The 20,584-nt window shown below is 54.0% G+C and overlaps 3 protein-coding genes across 8 annotated transcripts; 2 read left to right on the forward strand and 1 right to left on the reverse strand.

The window, feature by feature from the left end:
- The first annotated feature begins 914 nt into the window (after positions 1–914).
- On the forward strand, positions 915–5,370 carry Muc1 (mucin 1, cell surface associated). Of its 2 annotated transcripts, none has more exons than XM_020166095.2 (7): positions 915–1,058; positions 1,617–3,118; positions 3,217–3,269; positions 3,414–3,544; positions 3,689–3,810; positions 3,894–4,043; positions 4,987–5,370. In XM_020166095.2, exons 1-7 carry the CDS (start codon positions 1,001–1,003, stop codon positions 5,059–5,061), a joined length of 2,091 nt encoding a protein of 696 aa, XP_020021684.2. In that variant the 5' UTR covers positions 915–1,000; the 3' UTR covers positions 5,062–5,370. The 2 variants fall into 2 exon arrangements, with proteins under 2 accessions (XP_020021684.2, XP_073904029.1); XM_074047928.1 differs by lacking the exon at positions 915–1,058 and adding an exon at positions 1,083–1,255.
- Positions 5,371–6,225: 855 nt separating this feature from the next.
- On the reverse strand, positions 6,226–16,816 carry Trim46 (tripartite motif containing 46). Of its 5 annotated transcripts, none has more exons than XM_020166105.2 (10): positions 16,705–16,816; positions 15,104–15,365; positions 14,523–14,866; positions 13,219–13,362; positions 13,014–13,109; positions 11,504–11,757; positions 11,137–11,258; positions 9,820–10,122; positions 8,303–8,600; positions 6,226–7,352 (listed from the first exon to the last, which is right to left on the reverse strand). In XM_020166105.2, exons 1-10 carry the CDS (start codon positions 16,765–16,767, stop codon positions 6,959–6,961), a joined length of 2,280 nt encoding a protein of 759 aa, XP_020021694.1. In that variant the 5' UTR covers positions 16,768–16,816; the 3' UTR covers positions 6,226–6,958. The 5 variants fall into 5 exon arrangements, with proteins under 5 accessions (XP_020021694.1, XP_073904030.1, XP_073904032.1 ...); XM_074047929.1 differs by lacking the exon at positions 16,705–16,816 and adding an exon at positions 16,096–16,658; XM_074047931.1 differs by lacking the exon at positions 16,705–16,816 and adding an exon at positions 15,671–15,899.
- A 601-nt stretch (positions 16,817–17,417) lies between these two features.
- On the forward strand, positions 17,418–20,275 carry Krtcap2 (keratinocyte associated protein 2). Its single transcript, XM_020166111.2, is given in 7 exon segments — positions 17,418–17,465; positions 17,468–17,498; positions 17,501–17,515; positions 17,836–17,990; positions 18,129–18,192; positions 19,814–19,880; positions 20,123–20,275. Coding segments are annotated over 7 exon segments (486 nt in total). The 5' UTR covers positions 17,418–17,432; the 3' UTR covers positions 20,244–20,275.
- The last annotated feature ends 309 nt before the right edge of the window (positions 20,276–20,584 follow it).

The following is a 20,584-nucleotide window of genomic DNA, read 5'->3' on the forward strand; positions in this document are numbered from 1 at the left end:
CTTTCTGTCCAGGGCATTCTTCTCGCCAGGGTCCAAAGATCCTCCCCAGGATCCTGGCCCCTACTTGGGCTGAACCGCCCACCCTCTTCACACAGTCTTGAGCTCCTTGGTCTTTGCGGGTCGGACCCGCGAGGCTCCCGGTGACCACTAGAGGGCAGCAGCTCCGGGTCAGCGGTGCCGGGAAGCTGCCACTCAAAGGTGGGGGGTTAGGAAGAACCTTAGGGTTCTGTGGAGCCTCGCTTTCGTCCTTCTTTAAGTGGAAATTTCCCCCACCACCCCCCTCTTCTCTATAGAAAGCCAAAGAGGTTGCCCATGCTGCTGGAAAGTCCGGCCGGGGCAGAGACATGGGTTTCAGGGTAGAACTGCGTGTGGAACGGGACAGGGAGCGGTTAGAAGGGTGGGGCTATTCCGGGAAGTGGTGGGGGAGGGAGTCCAAAACTAGTGCCTAGTCCACTCATTATCAAACCCTCCTATTTCTTCTCAGCCCGCAGAGTGGGGCTTCAAAGAATCTAGGGAGAATAGGGAAGTGGAGTGTGTGTGTGAGTGTAGGGGAGTCTAGAGGTGGGTTTCCTGGCTTTGCTTCCAGAGCCTAGATCAATCCACCCTCTGCTCTCCACCCCACCTTAGCTGTTACCCTGGGTCTAAACCTAGAGAGGCCCCAGGGGGTGCCCCAGGTCCCAGATTCCCCTCCCCCCCACCTCGTGGAGTCAGAGTGGTTGGTGAAAAGGGGAGACCAGTGGAGAACAAACAGGTTGTCATAAGGTTGAGTGATTGGAGCCCATGTACCCTACCCAGAAATGGTTGGGGAGAAGGAGGAGGAAAAGGTAGGAGGTACTGAAGAGGGAGGGGGCGGAGTTTTGTCACCTGTCACCTGCTCCGGCTGTGCCTAGGGCGGGAGGGGGGGGACCGGTATAAAGCAGCAGACGCCAGTGCCGCTCCACCTCACTCACGGCGCCTGCTTGAGTCTGCTCTGCCCCCTCCCCACCAGTTCACCACCACCATGACACGGGGCTTCCAGGTCCCTTTCTTCCTGCTGCTGCTACTAATGCTTACAACAGGTGAGGGGCACAAGGCGGGGAGGGGGCTCTCTCTGCTCACATGGTCTTCCTGGCCTTTCTGTGGGTTTTGCTTCCTGGCAGATGGCATCAGGAGAGTCAGAAATTGCAGACAGGGATGGTCCGGTCTATGCCAGAATGAAGTGGAGAGGCTAAGGACAGGCTGAGAAGAGGTGGCCTCCAGGGGAATGGGTGCCATGGTAGGCAAATAACTTAAAGAGAAATCTAGGGGGAAGGGAGTAGGAGAGGTAAGTCTTAGTAGTGAGACTGGACCAAGGGGCCTAATGCAGGAAGAGGGGTGGTCACCAGCACCAGCAGGGAGGGCAGACCCAGGGGCTGCCGGTTGCCGCCCAATCCCCACTCCTTCTGGTGTTATGCCTTTGCTCTGATTTGCCCTCCAACCCAATAGTTCTTACAACTTCTGGCCCCAGCTAGAGCAGAAAAAGTCTTTGGCTATCCGAAGCAATCCAGTTTCCAACCCCATTGAGAGAAGTGCTGTGAGCGTGACCAGGGGCTTGCTTTGCACCCTCAGCCATGGTTCAGGCTCTGCTACCATTCCAGGTCAGAAGAAAGGTGTCACCTTATCTCAGTTCACCACCACTTCCCCAACATTGACTGACACTATGGTCCATAAAGGCACTTTGACTCCAACCACCAGCTCTGCATCAGGCTCGACCACCACTCCAGCCCATGATAGCACTCCAGCCCCTACCACCAGGGATGCAGCCTCAGGCTCAGCCACCACTACAGTCCACAATGGCACCTTCACCCCAACCACCAGGGATGCAGCATCAGGTTCAGCCACCACTACAATCCACAATGGCACCTTCACCCCAACCACCAGGGATGCAGCATCAGGTTCAGCCACCACTTCAGTCCACAATGGCAACCTCACCCCTACAACCAGGGATGCTGCATCAGGCTCAGCCACCATTGCAGTCCACGATGGCACCCTCACCCCAACCACCAGGGATGCAGCATCAGGCTCAGCCACCACTGCAGTCCACGATGGCACCCTCACCCCAACCACCAGGGATGCAGCATCAGGCTCAGCCACCACTGCAGTCCACGATGGCACCCTCACCCCTACCACCAGGGATGCTACATCAGGCTCAGCCACCACTGAAGTCCACGATGGCACCCTCACCCCTACCACCAGGGATGCAGCATCAGGCTCAGCCATCACTGCAGTCCACGATGGCACCCTGACCCCTACCACCAGGGATGCTGCATCAGGCTCAGCCACCACTGCAGTCCACGATGGCTCCCTGACCTCAACCACCAGGGATGCAGCATCAGGCTCAGCCACCACTGCAGTCCACGATGGCACCCTGACCCCTACCACCAGGGATGCTGCATCAGGCTCAGCCACCACTGCAGTCCACGATGGCACCCTGACCCCTACCACCAGGGATGCTGCATCAGGTTCAGCCACCACTGCAGTCCACGATGGCACCCTCACCCCAACCACCAGGGATGCTGCATCAGGCTCAGCCACCACTGCAGTCCACGATGGCACCCTCACCCCAACCACCAGGGATGCAGCATCAGGCTCAGCCACCACTGCAGTCCACGATGGCACCCTGACCCCTACCACCAGGGATGCTGCATCAGGCTCAGCCACCACTGCAGTCCACGATGGCTCCCTGACCCCTACCACCAGGGATGCTACATCAGGCTCAGCCACCACTGCAGTCCACAATGGCACCTTCACCCCTACCACCAGGGATGCAGCATCAGGCTCAGCCACCACTGCAGTCCACGATGTCACCTCTGCTATGGTTACTACAACCTTGGTTGGCAAGAGTACTCAACCCTTAGTTCCTAGCCAGCAGTCTGATAGTCCCACCACCCTTGCCAGCCCCAGCAGCAACACTGTTGCCAATGGCACTAACCACAGCACAGGAACTCCCCTCATCTCCTCCAGTCATAGTTCCCAGTTATCTGTTGGGGTCTCCTTCTTCTTCCTGTCTTTTTACATTTTGAACCGCCAGTATAATTCTTCCCTGGAAAATCCCAACACCGACTACTACCAAGAACTGAAAGAGAACATTTCCGGATTGGTGGGTATCTGCCTTTCCTCTGCCATGCTCCCTTAGCCTTCATAACTGCTTGACTCATTTGCATCAAGCCTGAATCCTTCCTTTCCCTCTCACCCCAGTTTTTGCAGATTTTTAACCAAGATTTTCTGGGCCTCTCTAATATCAAGTTCAGGTACAGTTTGGTAGGATTCTTTGTATGTGCGGGTGTGGGGTGAGTTGTCATGACTGTGGGGAAGGACTGGTTCATTTGTGGTTGGGGGGAAACGCTAAGTCAAAGCTAGGACCTATGGCTGAGTTGCCCATTTCCTGTGACCAGGCCAGGATCTGTGGTGGTGGAATCTACTATGATCTTCCGGGAGGGAACCATCAGTGCCTCCCAGGTGGAGTTACAGCTTATTCAGCATGAGAAGGAAAACAACTATGATCTGGTCATCTCAAAAGTCAGTGGTGAGGCACCATTCCCAACTGCAACCCAGCACCACACCCAGCCCCTCTCCCTCCAGCACTGGGTTTCTACTCTTCCCTTTGGTGCTAGCAGGGAGAGGACCTCCTCCTTTGAGAGACTTCACTAATCACTGCTTTTTATTTTAGCTCATGAGGTGCCATTTCCCTCCTCTGCTCAGTCTGGGTCTGGGGTACCAGGCTGGGGCATTGCCCTGCTGGTGCTAGTCTGTGTTCTGGTCACACTGGCCATCGTATATTTCATTGCTCTGGTAAGTACTCAGTCTTGGGCCTTCACCAGAGTGTTCCTGGTAGAAGGAACCCCATGGTCTACCATAAACTCCTTCCTCCCCAGGCTGTGTGTCAGTGCCGCCGAAAGAACTACGGGCAGCTGGACATCTTTCCCACCCGGGATGCCTATCATCCTATGAGTGAATACCCTACCTACCACACCCATGGGCGTTATGTACCCCCGGGCAGTACCAAACGTAGCCCCTATGAGGAGGTGAGGCTGGGCCCCGGAGGGGGCAGGGGTCCTGGTTGGGTACTTAGAAATCCAAAGAGCTTGGAAGAGGTGAGCATTTGAGTGGTTGAGAGCCTGGCAAGGATGGGGGTGGAGGTCAGAGGAGTTCTGAGGGACAGGGTTTGGGGAGTAGACCACAGAAGAAAGGGGGTGCTTAAGAGGGAGTGTCCTCATTACCAGCATTCCCAAAAGAGCATGGGCTGTCCACATTTACTGCTGGCTGAACTGGCACCAGGGCAGTGCTCATTAAGATGCCCAGAGGTGAAATGGGTGTGGCACTGTGCCCAGGGGAGCCCTTCCTGCAAGAGTCACAAGAAGTGAGCACCTGTGTCCCACTCACCATCTAAGAGTGGGGGAGTAGCTAGGGAAGACTACAGGAGGGGGGCTCTGGTGAAGAGGAAGAAGTCTCACCAAGTGAGGTGAGCTGGGGTTGAAGGAGTTCTTGGGAGCCTCAGGGAAGCAAGGACCCCTCCCTTTTTCTTCTCTTGGCCTTTTTCAACAGAACCTAGTAAATAATTACTGTGGCCACTTGGGACTGGAAAGCCACTGGTGAGGGAGGAGACAAGAGTTTCCTTTTCTTGCCCCCATTTTCCTCCTCCTGGGGATCTGTCCCTCTCCTAGTTTTACAAGCAGACACGACACGTACACACACACTCACGCAAGCACACACGCATACACATATACCTTGGGTTGGAGGGGCAAAGAATGGAGGTAGAAAGGGGCAGGAGGGCACATAAGGGGACTGAGTAAAGCTATGGGGAAGGAGGGAGGGAAGGGGGGAGGAATGGCCTGTTTACAGTCACCTGGCTGCTCTGGGGCCCTGCAGGTGCTCCGAATTAACTCCTTCAGAGCCGGCCAGGCTCCTGGATCTACCCCAGCCTGTAGCTTCTGCTTCTCACTGTGAATCTCTTTTCTCTCCACCCAGATTTCTTCAGGTAATGGCGGCAGTGGCCTCTCTTACACAAACCCGGCAGCAGCAGTCACTTCTGCCAACTTGTAGGGGCAGGTCTCCCACTCAGGGGCCAGCAGTGCCGGTCCCCTCCCTCAGGTTCTTCACTGCCAGAAGCCCCCTCCATTCTGACCTGGGCTGGTGAGCTGGGAATTCCAGTGGGCTGCTCACAACCTCCCTCTGAGGCTCCTGCTAAGCCCCCTAACCCATCTTAGCCTGGTGAAGCCCAGCCCTGCCCTGGGGGATATGCCTGGGGCAGTGGAACCTGGAGGTGGCTCCCTGGAAGACTGGCCTAGAAAGCCAGGAGATGGGGGTGGGAACGAACATGGTTGAATAAAACGTGGCCTCCTGTTGCGCCAACCTGTGATCCTTCTTCTGTCACCCATGAATAGGAGGGGCAGTCAGAATGTGTCTGTCTTTGGGAGAAGACACCCAGAAGAGAGGAAAAGAAGCAAGGAGGGGCTGGCTCATTTGCAAAGCAGATGTAGGGAAGAGGTGACTTTGGGGCGCCCTGCAGAAGAACTCAGTAGTCACCTCTCCCCCATTCCTAGCGGCACAAGAGGAAGAAGGAAACGAAACCTAGGCTGGCTCCAGTGGGCCGGCTTGACTGGGCTCCGCCTGAGCACCTATAGCTCTTTCCTCTACCTCTTGCCTCAACTGTGTCTCTGTTTCACACAGGCCAGCCTCTCCTGCTGGCATGGTGCCACCAGGCAGTTCTATTCTTAGCTGCCCGGGTGTGAAGTAAATCCTTGGGCAACAGTTAACAGCAGCAGAGTCAACACTGCCTTGATAAGCAGGGCTGGGTCAGATCCGGGGGGCTGGCATCAGGCCTTGTCCTGTCTCTGCCCACTCCTTGCCGCCCCACCCACCAGCTGCCTCTGGGGTGGGCTCCTTGGCACCCTGGGAATGGGGAAGTGGTTCTGATTCCCTGACCCCTTTGGCTGTGCCCTCAACCACATTCCCCTAAGGCCTGGTGTTGTCCTCCCTATGCCCTATCTAGGGCCTGATGCCAGCAGTCGGAGTGCTGCGCCCTCTGGTGGCTGTGGTGGGTTGGGCCTGCGCCTTCTGAGCTGTGGAGGAACGCTGGGAGTACCACATTTGGGAACCTCCTTCCCTTAGGCACCAGATCCACCTCTGCCCTAATCAACACTAGGGCATCCTGAAGCCCTTCCACCACATCCTGCAGAGAAACTACAAGGAATGGTCACGCTCAGGGAAGGCAGAAATGTGCCTGACGTCACAGTTTATTGTTTATAAACCATGAAAATTACAGCTGTTGCTCAGCCTAGCTGTGCCCACCACAGGGAGGCAGCTGTGGGCACCAGAGGCCTTGCCTGGCCCAACCCAATGGAGACACCCAGCCTCAGCTGGGTCCCCAAAGGAGACTTGGCACGTTGGCATGGGTGCAGGACAGGTAAAGCATGCAAGAAGGAGAAGAGGGACATAAGGAACATGCGGCTGGTGGGGGGGTACGAGGACCCAAGTAAATAAAGCAGGATAGGGTCCTCTCCCCCTTACCAGGGAGGCCCAAAGCCTACCTGCCCCAAAGCTATAATGGGGCAGGAAGCTTGGCAAGGCAAAGGGCAGAGCTGGCGATCATGCCCAGTGTTCCAGGTGCCCTCCCTCCTAATCAGCCTCAGCGGCACAGGACGGGAAGGGGCTCTCTATGATTGGAAGATGCCAAGGGCAAGGCATGGGTCAGAGACTTGGTAGGCATGGGAGCCTGGGCTGACAGGCAACAGAGAGAATGGAGGACATCCAGAGGTGAGCAGAGGAGAGCCCCCTTGGTCAAGAGAAAGCCCTGGGAAGACACAGACAGAGGGTAAGGGGCAGGACCACATGGTAGGAAGAATTTGGGGGAGAAGCTGTCAGGAACGACCTGGTGCCAGGAGGCTTGGGGGGGCCAGGCCCAGTGAGACCCCAAGTCTGGAAAACAGACCGGAGAGGATCAGTCCAGCTTGGCAAAGCCCCCAATGGTGACTTTCCTCTCAGGCTTAGTGCCCACAGGCTCTTGTAGTTGTACTGCGCCACCACCGATGAAACAAAAGGCAGGGCACACAGGCCCTGAGCAGTCCAGCGGGCACTCTAGGAGCCCACGGAAGGACACAGCATCCAGGAAGGAAACCCGGCCCCGTTCATAGTCCAAGCAGATGCCCAGACGGGGTGGCAGAGGCACTGTGCAGCTGGCTGCTGGGCCATCCCTCCCTGTCAGCCCTGCATTTGAGCTTGCTCCGGACCCCAGCAGAATCTTGCCCATGCCGATGGTTAGGAAAGCAAAGGGTGGCGACGCCTCCACCGTGGCATCCTCAGCACCGCTGTCGTGCCCACTGTCTGGGTCATACCTGTAGGAATGGGGGTTGGGTAAGAGAATGAGGGACCAGGGGGCTGAGATGTTGGAAGGATGGAATGTTGGCAAACAAGTTGAGGGGACCAATTTTGGGTATTGAGGGAATACAAGTTGAAGAGACAGGGTCTAGGTTGTAGGGTTGGAGGCTTGGATTGGTGGCAAAGGGGGACTGAAAGGAAAGCACGTTGGCAAAGGAAGTGTTGGGGAAAAAGGAAAGACAAGGTATTGACAGCACACTGAAGAAATGCAGTGCTTATCAAGATAGGAAGGCATCAAGAAAAATGGTGTTGGGGAAATCACACTAGGGAGAGGTTTTGACAGGATGTTGGAAGAAGGAGATGTCAGTAATTATGATACTGGGGAGCAGAGAAAGGATGTCAGAAAACGTGGGTGTTGGGAAAGAGACAAGGGTAGAGCAGTGTCCAATGTTGGATGCAGGACTGGGGAAGACAGGGTCCAGAAGGAACTGGTATTGGGGAGAAAGAGTTTTGAAGAAATGAGGTGTGGGGATGGAGTGCTAAGGAGAAAGGGTTCAGGAAGGAAACATGTGGGAAGGTGTTAAGCAGGATGTGGGGTGAGGAGGGTTTGTGGAGATGAGACAGTTAAGGGAAGAATCTGGGGATGTTGAGAATAGATGTGGGTGAAAGAGATCTTGGAGAAAAGTTTTGTGAAAATGGGGTGCTAGGGAGAAAGGACATGGGGCTTGGAGAGGTGGTGCCCTGGTCCAGATAGAAGGAAGAGGTCATGATGCCGTCTTCTGTCATCTCTTTCCCTGACCACACACTCTGAAAACCAGTCCTCAAGGACCCTTCTGTTGAGCCCACATCTCATCTTGTTCACTCCTCAGCCCCACACCAGCAAGTCTGTACTCCCCTTGACACCCCTTCCCTACTCCCAGCTCCCACTCAGGGTCCCCAAATCCCATCCCTTCCAGAGAGGCCTGACCTGGGGCTGATCACATCCGGGGCACCCTGGAAGCTTTCCTGAAGTTTGCTCTCCAGTCCGACGCCCACTTTGACCAGGTAGGAGGCAGGGTCTACGGCACACGCCCAGTAGCTACGACCCTGAGTCACAGCCACATCGCCCAGGACCACGTCCACGCTCAGGTGGCAGCCAGTCAGCAGCCGCTCAGCAGCCAGCAGCAGGGGCAGCCCTGGAACACTCCGCACTGCTCGCTGGTCCTTGCTGATGGCCAGCCTCTCTCGGCTTGCACCCCAGCGGCCATCAAGGAAGAAGTGCAGGACTGGAAAGGGGAGGAGAGTTGAGACAGAGGGAAGGACTTCAGGGACAAGCACTGGCACTAGGGACAGTGAGGTGTTAGCACAAGACGCTGGGAGAATCCAAAATGGGGAACAAGTTATTAAGGGGTTTTTGTTCAGTTACTGGTAATGGACAGAGGGTTCAGAAGAACAGGGCCTGGGAAGCTGAAATGGGGGTCATAAGAGAAGAAAGGAACATCCCAAATGGGCCTGGGACCCCAGGAAGAATTTTAGTGATGACTAATGGGCATAGAAAGTGGTGTCCCAGACCTTTTTTTTTTTCGCAAAAAAAAAAAAAAAAAAACACCTCAGGGCCTGCACCTTGAGCCACTCCATCAGTCCTTTTTTGTGATGGATTTTTTCAATATAGAATCTAGCAAACTATTTGCCTGGGCTGGCTAGAACCACGATCTTCCTGATCTCTGCCTCCTGAGTAGCTAGGATTACAGGCATGAGCCACCAGCACCTGGCTTCTAGACCTGGTTGAATTACATGATCCTCCAACCCCTTTCCCATGGTGCCCCGTGTACCATGGGGACTGTACCCCACTGTTCTGTTCCACCTGGTTACATTCCCACCACCATCTACTGAGCTCTCCAGACCACATTCTGGTACTCACACCTGGGCCCTCTACCCAACCTCTACCTTTTTCTGCCCCTTACTTGAGTTGGTGTCTTCTATCATCCTTGTGCCCCGTCACTTTTTTAATCACTTTGATAACATTTATTGAGCTCTTACTATGAGCCAGAAACAACTAAGTGTTTTTACATTTTTTTTTCTGGGGGTAGTGTCTCATTATGTAGCCCAGGCTGGCCTCAAACTTGTGATCCTCCTGTCTCAACCTCCCGAATGCTGGGATTACAGGTGTGCACCACCACGCCTGTTAAGTGTTTACATATATATTCTCACAACAGTTTAATTCTCACAACAACTCTATGATGTATTATTGTCACTGTAGAAGAGAACTCTGAAATCCAGACAGGATGAAAAACTTGGCCAAAAGACACATAGTGGGCAAGAGATTAGAGCTAGGATTTGAACCCAGGCAGTGTAGCTCCTGAGCCAGTGCATGTGGCCCCCACTGTATTAAACTGCTTCTCCAGTGCCTACCCAAACCAGCTGAGTACCTAGGCCCAGAATTCCTATGTCCTTTGTATGACAGCCTGTGCCCACCACACTGGGTTCACCAGCCTGCTCACTCACCAGGTGCTGGGGGTGTGTGCAGGTGCACATCTTCACTGTATTCGCCATAGCCAGCCTTATTGCAGCCACGGACACGTAGCACATACACAGAGCCCGTGTCAGGGTTCTCCAGCAGGGCGCTCGTGCCCCTCACCTCCTCCCTCCGCTGCCAGCGGGTAGGGCCTGGCTGGGCAGGCACATCTGTGCGTCGGAACTCAACGGTGTAGTGCCAGGCAGGTGGTGAGTGGGGGGGCAGCCTCCAGCACAGGAAGATCTGGTCGTAGGCAAAGGTGCGCTGGGTGTCAATGACGGGCGCCTCGGGCACTGTTAGAAGAGATAGCAAGGATCAGTCGGGGCCTGGCCACTAGCCTGGCATGGACACAGGGCAGGCAGGAAAGGGGAAGCAGCGGGAGCCGGGGGGGTGAGTGTGGGTGAGGGAGCTGGGGGGAAAATGTCCCATCTGGTCACTGGGCACCAGGTGGCCAGGGCAGGGCATGACCTAAGAGAGAATGAGGAGAGAGAGTGCTGGAAACAGAGTCAGGAGGATTGTGCTCTGGTCCTGGCCTGCTACTACCTCACTCTGGCCTGAGATAAGTCACCTCCCCTGTCTGGGGCTATTTCCTCCTGGAGCAAATGAGGGTATCAGACCAGGTATGGTTTGAGAGCCCTTCCAGCTTAGATTTTGTGAGTTAACAGGAGCTCTGGACAAGGAAGCAAAGACCACTGGAACCCAGGCAAGAAGGCCCTGAGCAGGAAGGAGGGGGAGTGGAATTGGAGAAAGGTGCCAGAGCGAGCAAGACAGAAAATGGGGAGGCAACAGAGGGAGAGCAAGCTTGCAGCAGGGCCAGGGCATAGAGGTCAAGGGGAAGAGAATGAATGTCCAGAGGGCGAGAGTCATGAGGACAAAAGGTCAGGAGGGCCAGGATTTTAGCAGAGCCTAAAAAAGGCAGAAAAGAGGCAGGGCAGCAGTCAAGTGGGAGGACTGGGAAGTCTGGTTAGGACAGGAAAGAAGGAAGCAATGAGTGGCTGGCCGAGCTGTGTGGGAGCAGGGCTGGGGAGGAGGCCCGCGGGGGGCAGGGCCCCTGGGGCAGGGCCGCTGACTTGCCTGGGGTGTTCCGGAGCAGAGTCCGCGGTGGCCACAGCCTACAAACAAAGAGAGGGAGAAGCAGCGCTGAGCGCGGTAGGACGGTGTGTGGCAGGGTAGGCTGGGTGGGAGGAGAGGCTGGCCAGGCCGGGCAGGAGGCCAGGAGGTCCCTGGTGGGCACTGCCCCCCGGGCCCGCTGCTGGGGAGAAAGGGAAGAAGGCTCTGGTTGGGCACGGGCCTGGCCATCTCCTTACCTCGCAGGAAGTTAAGCTCAGTCAGCAGCTTCATCTCACGCCCCACATCCAGCTGGCAATGGCGGAAGGAGGAGCTGGCAGCTGGCCGGAATGTCTGGAGGGCTTCAGTTGCTCGGGCAATCCTGGGATGGGGCAGCAAAGGGTCAGGCACTGCCAGGTGGGCAGCCATCCTTCTCTTTGATTCTGCCTTGCCTGCCTCTAGGGCCTTGATCCTGCTTTCAGTCTCTTCGTCACCCCTTGGAATAAGCTGGCACCAGTTTGGCCTTATGAAAATTCTCAGTACCCCAGTTCTCTACCTGGCAGAACTCTAGACATTGTCTTAGGCGTTGGCTACACCCATGGTGCCCTGTGCTATGCCCCTCAGTACCTGTTGTGCAGCTGCTTGGCTGCTTGCACAAAGCAAGGCTGGTCCGTTTCCTTAAGCACTTCCTGGGCATAGCCCACCAGACCTGAGCCGTCCAGCAGGCTCCTGTGCTCCTGGATCTGGGCGCTGAGCCGAGCCAGCCGCTCCTGCTGGCACTCTTCGATGGCCTGAAGCAGTGAGGCTCGCTTCTCCTCCAGCACAGCCCCCAGCCCCCGCACCAGCTGTGACACCTCCTCCTTTGCCTGCTGACCACTCACCTGCCAAGGGAGCAAAACCCAAAGGATGCATGACTTACTGTCTTCCCCTCGGAAGCAGCACCTGTGCCAGCCTCCTAGGATACCACATCACGGCTAGGATCATTAGGATGGGAATTCTACCCACCCATCTCAATAGGGCCAGACTCATTCCTGCCAAGGCACCTGTACCCAGATGCGCTCAACTCCTGACCATTTGTGCTAACCTTCCTCAATGCCCACATCATAACTGAAGAGAATCCTTCATTTCCACCCTTTCTAGCTGGATCCAGGAACTCAATTATTACAGGAGAAAACCATAAACGTTTTAACTGTACACATAGATGGGGGGGCTTTATAAAAGAGTAAAATGCAAAGAAATGATCAAAGTCCGATACTTTAAAACTTTTTAGATAAAGAACAACACGTTTGCTTTTTCTTGGGGGAAGTATTGGGGAGGGAACCCAGGATCTTGTACATGCAGTACACATGCTCTGCCACGGAGCTACACTCCCTGCCTCAGAGCAATACATTTGTGAAGGAATGACAGGACAAATGAAAATCTGTACTGGGGAGATATCTAGTGGAAGGTAAGGGTTACTTCAAACAGTTTGTTCATTCAGTTTCATTTTAGCCCCAATGACCAGTTTCTGATGATCAAGGCTATTCTCAGGCCTTAGTATTTGAAAGGTATCCCTCCCAAAAGAATCCTTATAACTTCTGCATGTAGGAAAACATAGCCAAATGACCCTTTCTGAAGTTAATTCCTGAAGTGATATCAGCTTGAAATAACCAATAAACTAATTGGGCATATTTTGTCTTAACTCCTTCAGAATCCTAATCCCTTAACTTAAATACTCACGCAAATAAGAGAGGATATGACTATACTAATGTCTACTTGGATTATACTAACTAATGTCCACTGGTTGCTAACCCAGCTGAATGGTTCATCCCCATGTCAGCTGATTCCAACAACCTGGCAGAAGGAGTCAGAGCCATCACCTCACCCTCCAGGGATGTGTGCTGTCCTTAGTAGGCAAATGAGCCTAATGGCATCTGAGCTCTCTCCTCCTGGACTATAGCCACCCCAACTCAACAGGAGTCCCAGCTACAGCCTAGCCTGGGGCACTGGTGTTCCTGTCAACAAACTCCATCCCCATATATGTACACCCCTCAAGGGCTTCCTTAGCTGGCAGCAAATTGATGGTGGCATGCCCACCCATATCCCCTTCCTCCACTCCCAGGCAGGGTCCAGGTCCCAAGTCCATGATCTCCCTCACCTCAGTGTGCCTGACGGTCTCCTCCAGCTCACAGATCTGGGTCTGTACTGTGTCCTGGTTTCCCAGGATGTATGTCAGGCTCTTTGTCAGCTTGTCCTGAGGGGGAAGAAAGAAGTGGGTATCATGCCTGACTCTACAGAAGCCAGCAATTAGACGGTACGTGAAGGTGTGAGTTAGCATGGGCCGAGTGAGCAGGGGTCCTCACCTTGAGGGCCTGGTACGCGCTGAGCACTGGTGTAATCTTGTGCCCACTGTGGGTGCGCCGCACCCGGCAGAGCTGGCATACCAGCCGCTGACACGTCTTGCAGTAGTGAGTTACCTCTTCCTTGTGGTCTGGGCACATCAGGCCCTAGAGACACAAATGACAATAAAATATCAGCCAATGGAGTGTATAAGGGTGCTGACCTACCACTACAGCAGCTGGGTGCCCTCCCTTCGCTGATCAGATGCAAGTGGAGGGGAGATCAGCTGCTGATGCTCCACAGTGCCACCTGGTGGTGCACACTGGCATCGAGGCTTCTCTCTCAGTCTCCAAGCAATGTCCATTTCACTAGCATTGCTCTTCCATCTACCTCAAGGGAGTGTGTGGTAATAACAATAATAATTATAATAATTAAGCCTTATGATTCATAATTAACTGTGTTCATCTTGTTCACTGCTGTACCCCCAATGCCTACAATAGCAGTATGCTCATAGGTCTTAATAGCTTAATAAATATCTGTTCAATGAATGAACACATACAAATATTTTCAGTGTATAGATAACACTTTTTTTTTGAGACAGGATCTTGCTATGTAGCCCAGGCTGGTCTTGAACTCGTAAGGTTCTTGCCTCAGTCTCCCAAATGCTGGGATAACAGAGTGCAGGGATTACAAATGTTTGACACCACTCCAGGCTCCAGGCCAGGCCAGATGACACTTTTTTTTTTTTTTGGTAGGACTGGGGTTTGAACTCAGGGCTTCACACTTGCAAAGCAGGCGTTCTACTGCTTGAGTCACACTTCTAGTCCTAGATAACATTTCTTAGTGAAAAAACATGTCTTGTGATCCTATCTACAACCCTGCAGGTAGGGATATTTCATGGCAGACACTATTATTCTCAGGCAGTAGATGACATGGAGGCTCAGAGATGTTAATTTCTCCAGTGGCTTTGTTACAGATAAAGGGGCCGCTTGGAAGCCAGGTGTGGCAGTGCACACCTGTAATCCTAGCACTCAGGAGGTGGAGAGAGGAGGATCTGGAGTTTGAAGCCAAGCTGGGTCACATAGGGAGATCCTGACTCTAAAACAAACAAACAGAAAGGATCTGCTCGAGATACAGTGCAGGCATGTATGGAAACATCCCAGTGAAACCTTTGTATACAACTAATATGTGCTAATAAAAAAAAGTGGAAGAAAGGGGTATTGGCAATGGCAAAAACCTACCCAGCTTCTTTTGGAAGCCCACACACCAGGCACCCCCACCCACTCATCACCACCATACCCCTCCCTCCCTAGGCCCTGCGGCTCACCTTGGGGCGGAAAGAGAGGGTGGGCAGGGTGGGCTCGTGTTGGGCCTTCTGAGTGCCCCAGGGGTGGAAGAGCTTGAAGCACTCATTGCAGAAGGTGGCACGACACTCTGTGCAGCCCTTGGTGGCCTCTAGTGGTGGGGGTTTGCACAGCTGGCACAGGATGGCGCCTCCCACACTCACACTCTGGCGGTACCGTTCCACCACTCGCTCTAGGGTTAGGTTCCGGAAAAGCCCAGCCAGGCCCCGCTCCCCCAGCTCCACGTCACCCTGGCAGGCTGGGCATGGGAACATGATCACCTGGGGGTGCAAAGTACCTCGCTTCCTCCCAGGATATGTCCCAAAGCCTGTGGATGGACCCAGGAGGTAGAGGTCAGTTACAGCTGGTTGAGAGTGGGTGAGGTCTCTTCAATTAAAAAATTAGATTTTTATTGTCCCAGAACTCAGCTCTCATTAAAGTCCAGATAAGCAGTATTTCTACTCCCAGAAAGACGGACAGATGCCCCTGACCAGCGATGGACCCCTTCCATCTTCCTGATGACAACCCTACATTCCCATCCCCATCCCACAGGGCCCAGCCCCACCTGATTTAAGCAGCCGGTCCAAGCGATCTGGTTTAGGGAGAGTTCTTCGAGACAGGCGGGGGCTGCGGGTGGAAGGAGTGGAGGCAGGAGAGGTGGGCTCAGAGCTGGGGTCCCCACCATGGCCTATGTAGCCCTGCTGGCCCAACACCTCCCGGGCACAGGCCTGGCACACATTGTGGGTACAAGGCAGCACCAGGGGCTGCTTGTACATCTCTTGACACACCGGGCACAGCAGTTCCTTCTCCATGTTCTTCATGCTTGTCTGTGGAGGGACCAGGAGGCTAGGTCAGAGCTTGGACACCTGGGCATATCTCAGCAGGCCCCACAGCTACCATTAGAAACCCCACAGGTCTCAGGAAGAGGCAAGACAAGCTACTCATAGCTTTTGCCCAGTACCTGCCTTAGTCAGGATCACACACCTTCCCGGCCCTCTGTCCCATGCCTCTGTTTCCCTCCTGCAGAGCTAAAGGTTCACCAAGAAGGGATGATTGGAGCTGTGCCTCCCCAGCTTCAAGCCCCACCCCCATCACTCAGGCTGCAGCATTTCTGGCATGCAGCCCTCCTCACCTGTCTCCATTCCTCCATCTCTGGGCTGCCAGCTCTGGCATTTAATCTCAAGGGCACCGCCCATTCTGCAGCTCGGTGCAGCCCCCCGCCTGCTTTACTAGAACCCCTTCAGACGCGTGACTCCTCCCCATAGCCAGACGCAGCTAGCTCTCCATCCTCCAGCCGCGACTCAGGCCTGCGGCCATCCCAGCCCCCATCCTCCATCTTTTACTTCTCCATCCATCCCTTCCAGTCTCCAGATGTCAACCTATTCCCCTCGCCCCCTACCCTCCAGCCCTTCCAGCGCAACCCGGACCGCGCAACCCCTTGCCCAAGCTAGGGGGAGATACAAGCGGCCCGCCTACTCGCCCCCTCCCCACCGGAAGTATCCTTCTCCCTTTTGGTGGCGGGGGTCCTCAGGCTATGCCCCACCCCCCACACCTCACCTTGGTCCCTCTCTTCGCAGCCATCCCGGTCAGGGGCGCAGCTGACACAAAGGAGGGAGGGACAGGGAGGGAGGGGGAAGGAAGTGGTGGGGGGGAGCGGGGTTGGCACCGCCCCTGGGAGAGCCGGGCACGGGTTGCCATGACAACCTCAGGCTCGGCGACAGCCTTGAGTGGGGGTGCAGTGGGGTGGGGTCTCGGGGAGGGGTCCAAATTGGGAACCGCACCCTGTGGTGGTTCCTTCATGAACCCCCACCTGTCTTCAGTTTTCTTGGAAAATATCCTAGCTTGCACATGCCCCCTACTCGTAGCATAGCTCCTTTCCCCTGAAGCCCCAGCCCTGGTGTACTGCTGGCTGCCACCTCAGCCCACCCGCTGCGTCCGGCGGTTTCTCTGCTCACACCCCAGCAAATGAGAGCCTTTACGGCACTCATCTCCCGATATTCTTGGGATTACCCTCTCACGCCTGCATTCCTCCCCAGTCCTCTTTGCCTTCACTAGCCCCCTGTCTACATCCCATCCTCTTCCTGGATCCCCACCTGTTCCAAGGGTTTGGCTTGCGCTGGACCCCTCTACGTCCCCTCCCTTTCCCTCGACCCCACCTTAACTCACACTGATGCGGACCAGTGCATCCATGATGGAAGTGAAGGTCTGCATATCCTCACCCTCAGCCATGGCCCCACTGTGCCCGCCCGCCCCCGGGTGCCCGATCCCGGCTGCTGCTGCGAACCCCGGGCTTAATGCAGGAGCCCGGTGGGGGTGTGGGAAAGAGTGGGGGTGAGGTGTCACTGCGCATGCTCCAGGGACCAGCCTTGAACATCGCCCGTCGGTGTAGGGGGTGGGAAATAGTTCTCCCCACGTGGTTCTTGAAAGGCGATCTGGGGGTGGGTAACATGGACGGCATTTGAGGGGAAAGCTATTCCTCATATTAGAATTCTTCATTGGCTCCTACTCATATAAAGCCAGAGGCTAGTTTTAGAGGAACATGAGTTCCAGGTGGCGAGCACTACGTTTTTGGTTGCGCAAGTCCACCGAAGATATTGAGGCAATGAGCATGGGGCAGGGAGATTTGAGGGACAAGCACTAGAGAAGACATAAATGTCAAAGAAGACAGAGGTGGGCTATAGGCTATGGGCCCAATGACAGGAGGATATAAGTGCAGCTTGTCCTGACAGGCAGAGGATGCATTGGGCATTGGGTAAGGCTGGGGACCAGGGCGGTGGCCAAGGATGCTCTTTCACGCCCCATCCTCCTTGCCGGAAGAGGGCGCTGCATCCAGGCGTCAAGAGGAAGAAAGAGGAAGCGGTGGAGTGAAGCAAGTTCGCGTTAGGAGCTGACGCATGCGTACGGCCAACCGCGCCCGGTTCGGCTCTGCTCTTTCTTGACTAGAGGCGCGGATTGGACCCATAGGCGGGCATGATGGGTAATCGGGCCTGTGGGATCCCCTTGCTCTGCTAGCGGGGGGTCGGAGTTGGTGCCGACCAGCTTTCCTGGCACTTTCCGGGAAAGCTGACGTGTTCTGAGTTCCAGGGAGTGGGCATTTCCACCGGACAGAAGGGACCTGAGACTAGGGAATTCCTGGGGGGTTGTCATGGGATGTGGGGAGTTTGGGGAGAGGGGCTGTAGTCTTGGGAGTGCTTGTAAGTGGTCGGCCTATCGAGATGCGGGACTGGCCGAATTTACCTGCAGCTCGAGAGGAGGGCAAATCCTGACTGAGTGCGTCCCTTCTCTCATCCCCTCCAGTGGTGGGTACTGGCACCTCCCTAGCGCTGTCCTCCCTCCTGTCCCTGCTGCTCTTCGCTGGGATGCAGATGTACAGTCGCCAGCTGGCCTCCACCGAGTGGCTCACCATCCAGGGGGGCCTGCTGGGCTCCGGCCTGTTCGTCTTCTCTCTCACTGTATCCTCTCTGCGCTGGAAGGGGGAGGGGTGTTTGAGGGCAGGAAGGGTCGAGGGCCACGTAGACTGGGGCGTGTCCCCTTAATCCGCACAGCTCTACCCGTGTTGCATGCCCTTCGCCTTAACTCCCTCAATTTAGGCTTTCAATAATCTGGAGAATCTGGTCTTTGGCAAAGGATTCCAAGCAAAGATCTTCCCAGAGAGTAAGTGAAAATTGGGGATTGGGTGGATCCTCTCCTCCCTAACCTCTTCCAAACCTGATACTAAGTTTTCAGGTAAAGGATGTTAAGGAGAAATATGTTTACTAAAACTGTCTAAAGACAGATGGTGGATTTGAATCCAGTATTTATCTAGTTACTGGCATTGGAGGTGGAAGAGAAGGCCTCTCTGAAAGCAAGAAAAACCTTCTTCTGGCCAACTTCCAGGAAAGGTTTCAAGGGAACAGTCAAGTTTGGACTGATGCTTGGTACCCATCCTCAGAAAGGTGTTCTTTGTTCCCACCAGAAGCAGGACCGATTTCACTGAGAGGTTCTGATATACAACTGACTTAATACTATTTCGTTCTATTTATTTGAGGGAATTGTGAAGAGCCTAAATATTGGATAAATCAGATTTTTTTTATGGCAGCAGGACTCCTAACCAAATTAGAATAACTGTTATTTTCTGTTTGGAATAATCCTTGTTTAATTGTTCATGTAATTGAGAATTGATGATTTAATTATGGAGAATTAAGTTCATAAAGCAAATTAGGGATGAATGCCAGATCACCTAAGGAATGCTACGTGCTCAAAAATTCACAGCAGACGTGGTCTCATGCGAAACCTTCATCTAGTAAAGCAAAGATGTGTCATTGTTGCCCTCATTGCTTTGCACTCCTCGAGGTCTTCCTCTCATACCGAGGTCCTGTTTCAGGTTTCCAGAGCTCCTTCCATCCAAGCAGTCCCAAGACTTCTCTCTGTTAGATTTTGTTCCCATGTGTACTGTCTTCATTTGCTTCCAAAGAGACCATTGTTTGGGGAGCAAAGTTCTTGGCCCTCTTTGCTTTCCCTGCCTCCCCAGGTGGACAGGTGGGGTCTGTTTGCCCTTGCTTCCTGCCCTCTCGCCTTCTTTCCTGTCCTATTCTGGATGTCTTAAGATCCTTTCCTGTCCCTATAGACACTCTGCCCTCCAACCTGTGTCTAGTGGGCAAAGCCCTCACCTTCCATCACTGGTCAGCCAGCTTAATGAATTGATTCTCATTGACTGGCTTCTGTTGGGAAGGCCTTACCTTCTTCCCTAAATGGGAACAGACCTTGCTCTTCAGGCTCTGCTAGCACCTTTCCTTTCTTTTGAGACAGGATCTTATTATGTTGCCCAGGCTAGTCTCCTCTTGAATTCCTGTGCTCAAGTGATCCTTCAGCCTCAGCCTCACAAATAGCTGCAAACTACAGACACATACCACCTTTTCCTTTTTATGGGAGGAAAGCTGCAACGTTAACTGAGATTTGAGACAGAGCTATTAAGAAGTATACATCTCCTGTCTTCATGTCCTGGGCAATATTAAGGCCATCTGAGGTCCTCCTGCTGTTGTTATGCCATACCCTTCCAAGCAGATTCTCCCAAGATTCAGAGGGTCCCAGGTTTAGGGTTTTGTGTGTGTGTGTGTGTGTGTGTGTGTGTGTGATACTAGTGTTTAAACCCAGGGCCTCACACTTGCTAGGCAGGTGCTCTACTTGAGCCACTCCACCAGTCCCAGAGGCCCCAGGTTTTTCCTAGGCTCCACTTGTGAATGCCTGGTATTTCCATTCTGTCACCTGACCCTCTTTGTCCGTCTTGCCTCCATAGTTCTCCTCTGTCTCCTGTTGGCGCTCTTTGCATCCGGCCTTATCCACCGAGTCTGTGTCACCACCTGGTATGTGCCTGACAGCTGGGTAAGGGGTACTGCTCTATCTTTTGGCACTGGAACCTACTATGGTAGTGCCAGATCCCCCCTCACCCCATACTTCTCCCTCTATTCTCCTTCCTTTTCTCTTCCCCATTTTCTAAAACTTGAATCTGGATTCTTTCCCTGAAGCTAGTGTCTGCCCTGGCAGTAGACTGGCAGCAGACTGGCAGCATGCCCACTGATGCCATGTTTCTGTATTCACCCTGTAGCTTCATCTTCTCCATGGTTGGTCTGTACTACATCAACAAGATCTCGTCTACTCTATACCAGGCAACAGCTCCAGTCCTTACACCAGCCAAGGTGACGGGCAAGGGCAAGAAGAGAAACTAGCCCCAGCTGTCCAATAAAGTTGATTCTTTGTAGCTCTGTGAGCTGTATGATGTTGTGGGCCTCATCTGCCAGTGCCTGTGTGGATGTACAGAATGTTCAGACAGATAGGCACCTACTGTTTCTGGACTTTGGGGTTTTCCTCCAAGGTTTTATGTATTTATGTATTTATTTATTTATTTTGCGATACTGGGGTTTGAACTCAGGGCCTACACCTTGAGCCACCCCACCAGCCCTTTTTGTGAAGGTTTTTTTTTTTTTTTTGAGATAGGGTCTCGTGGAACTATTTGCCCAGGCCAACTTTGAACCACATTCTTCCTGATCTCTGCCTCCTGAGTAGCTAC

This window comes from Castor canadensis, chromosome 11, assembly GCF_047511655.1.
Source record: "Castor canadensis chromosome 11, mCasCan1.hap1v2, whole genome shotgun sequence".
NCBI lineage: Eukaryota > Metazoa > Chordata > Mammalia > Rodentia > Castoridae > Castor > Castor canadensis.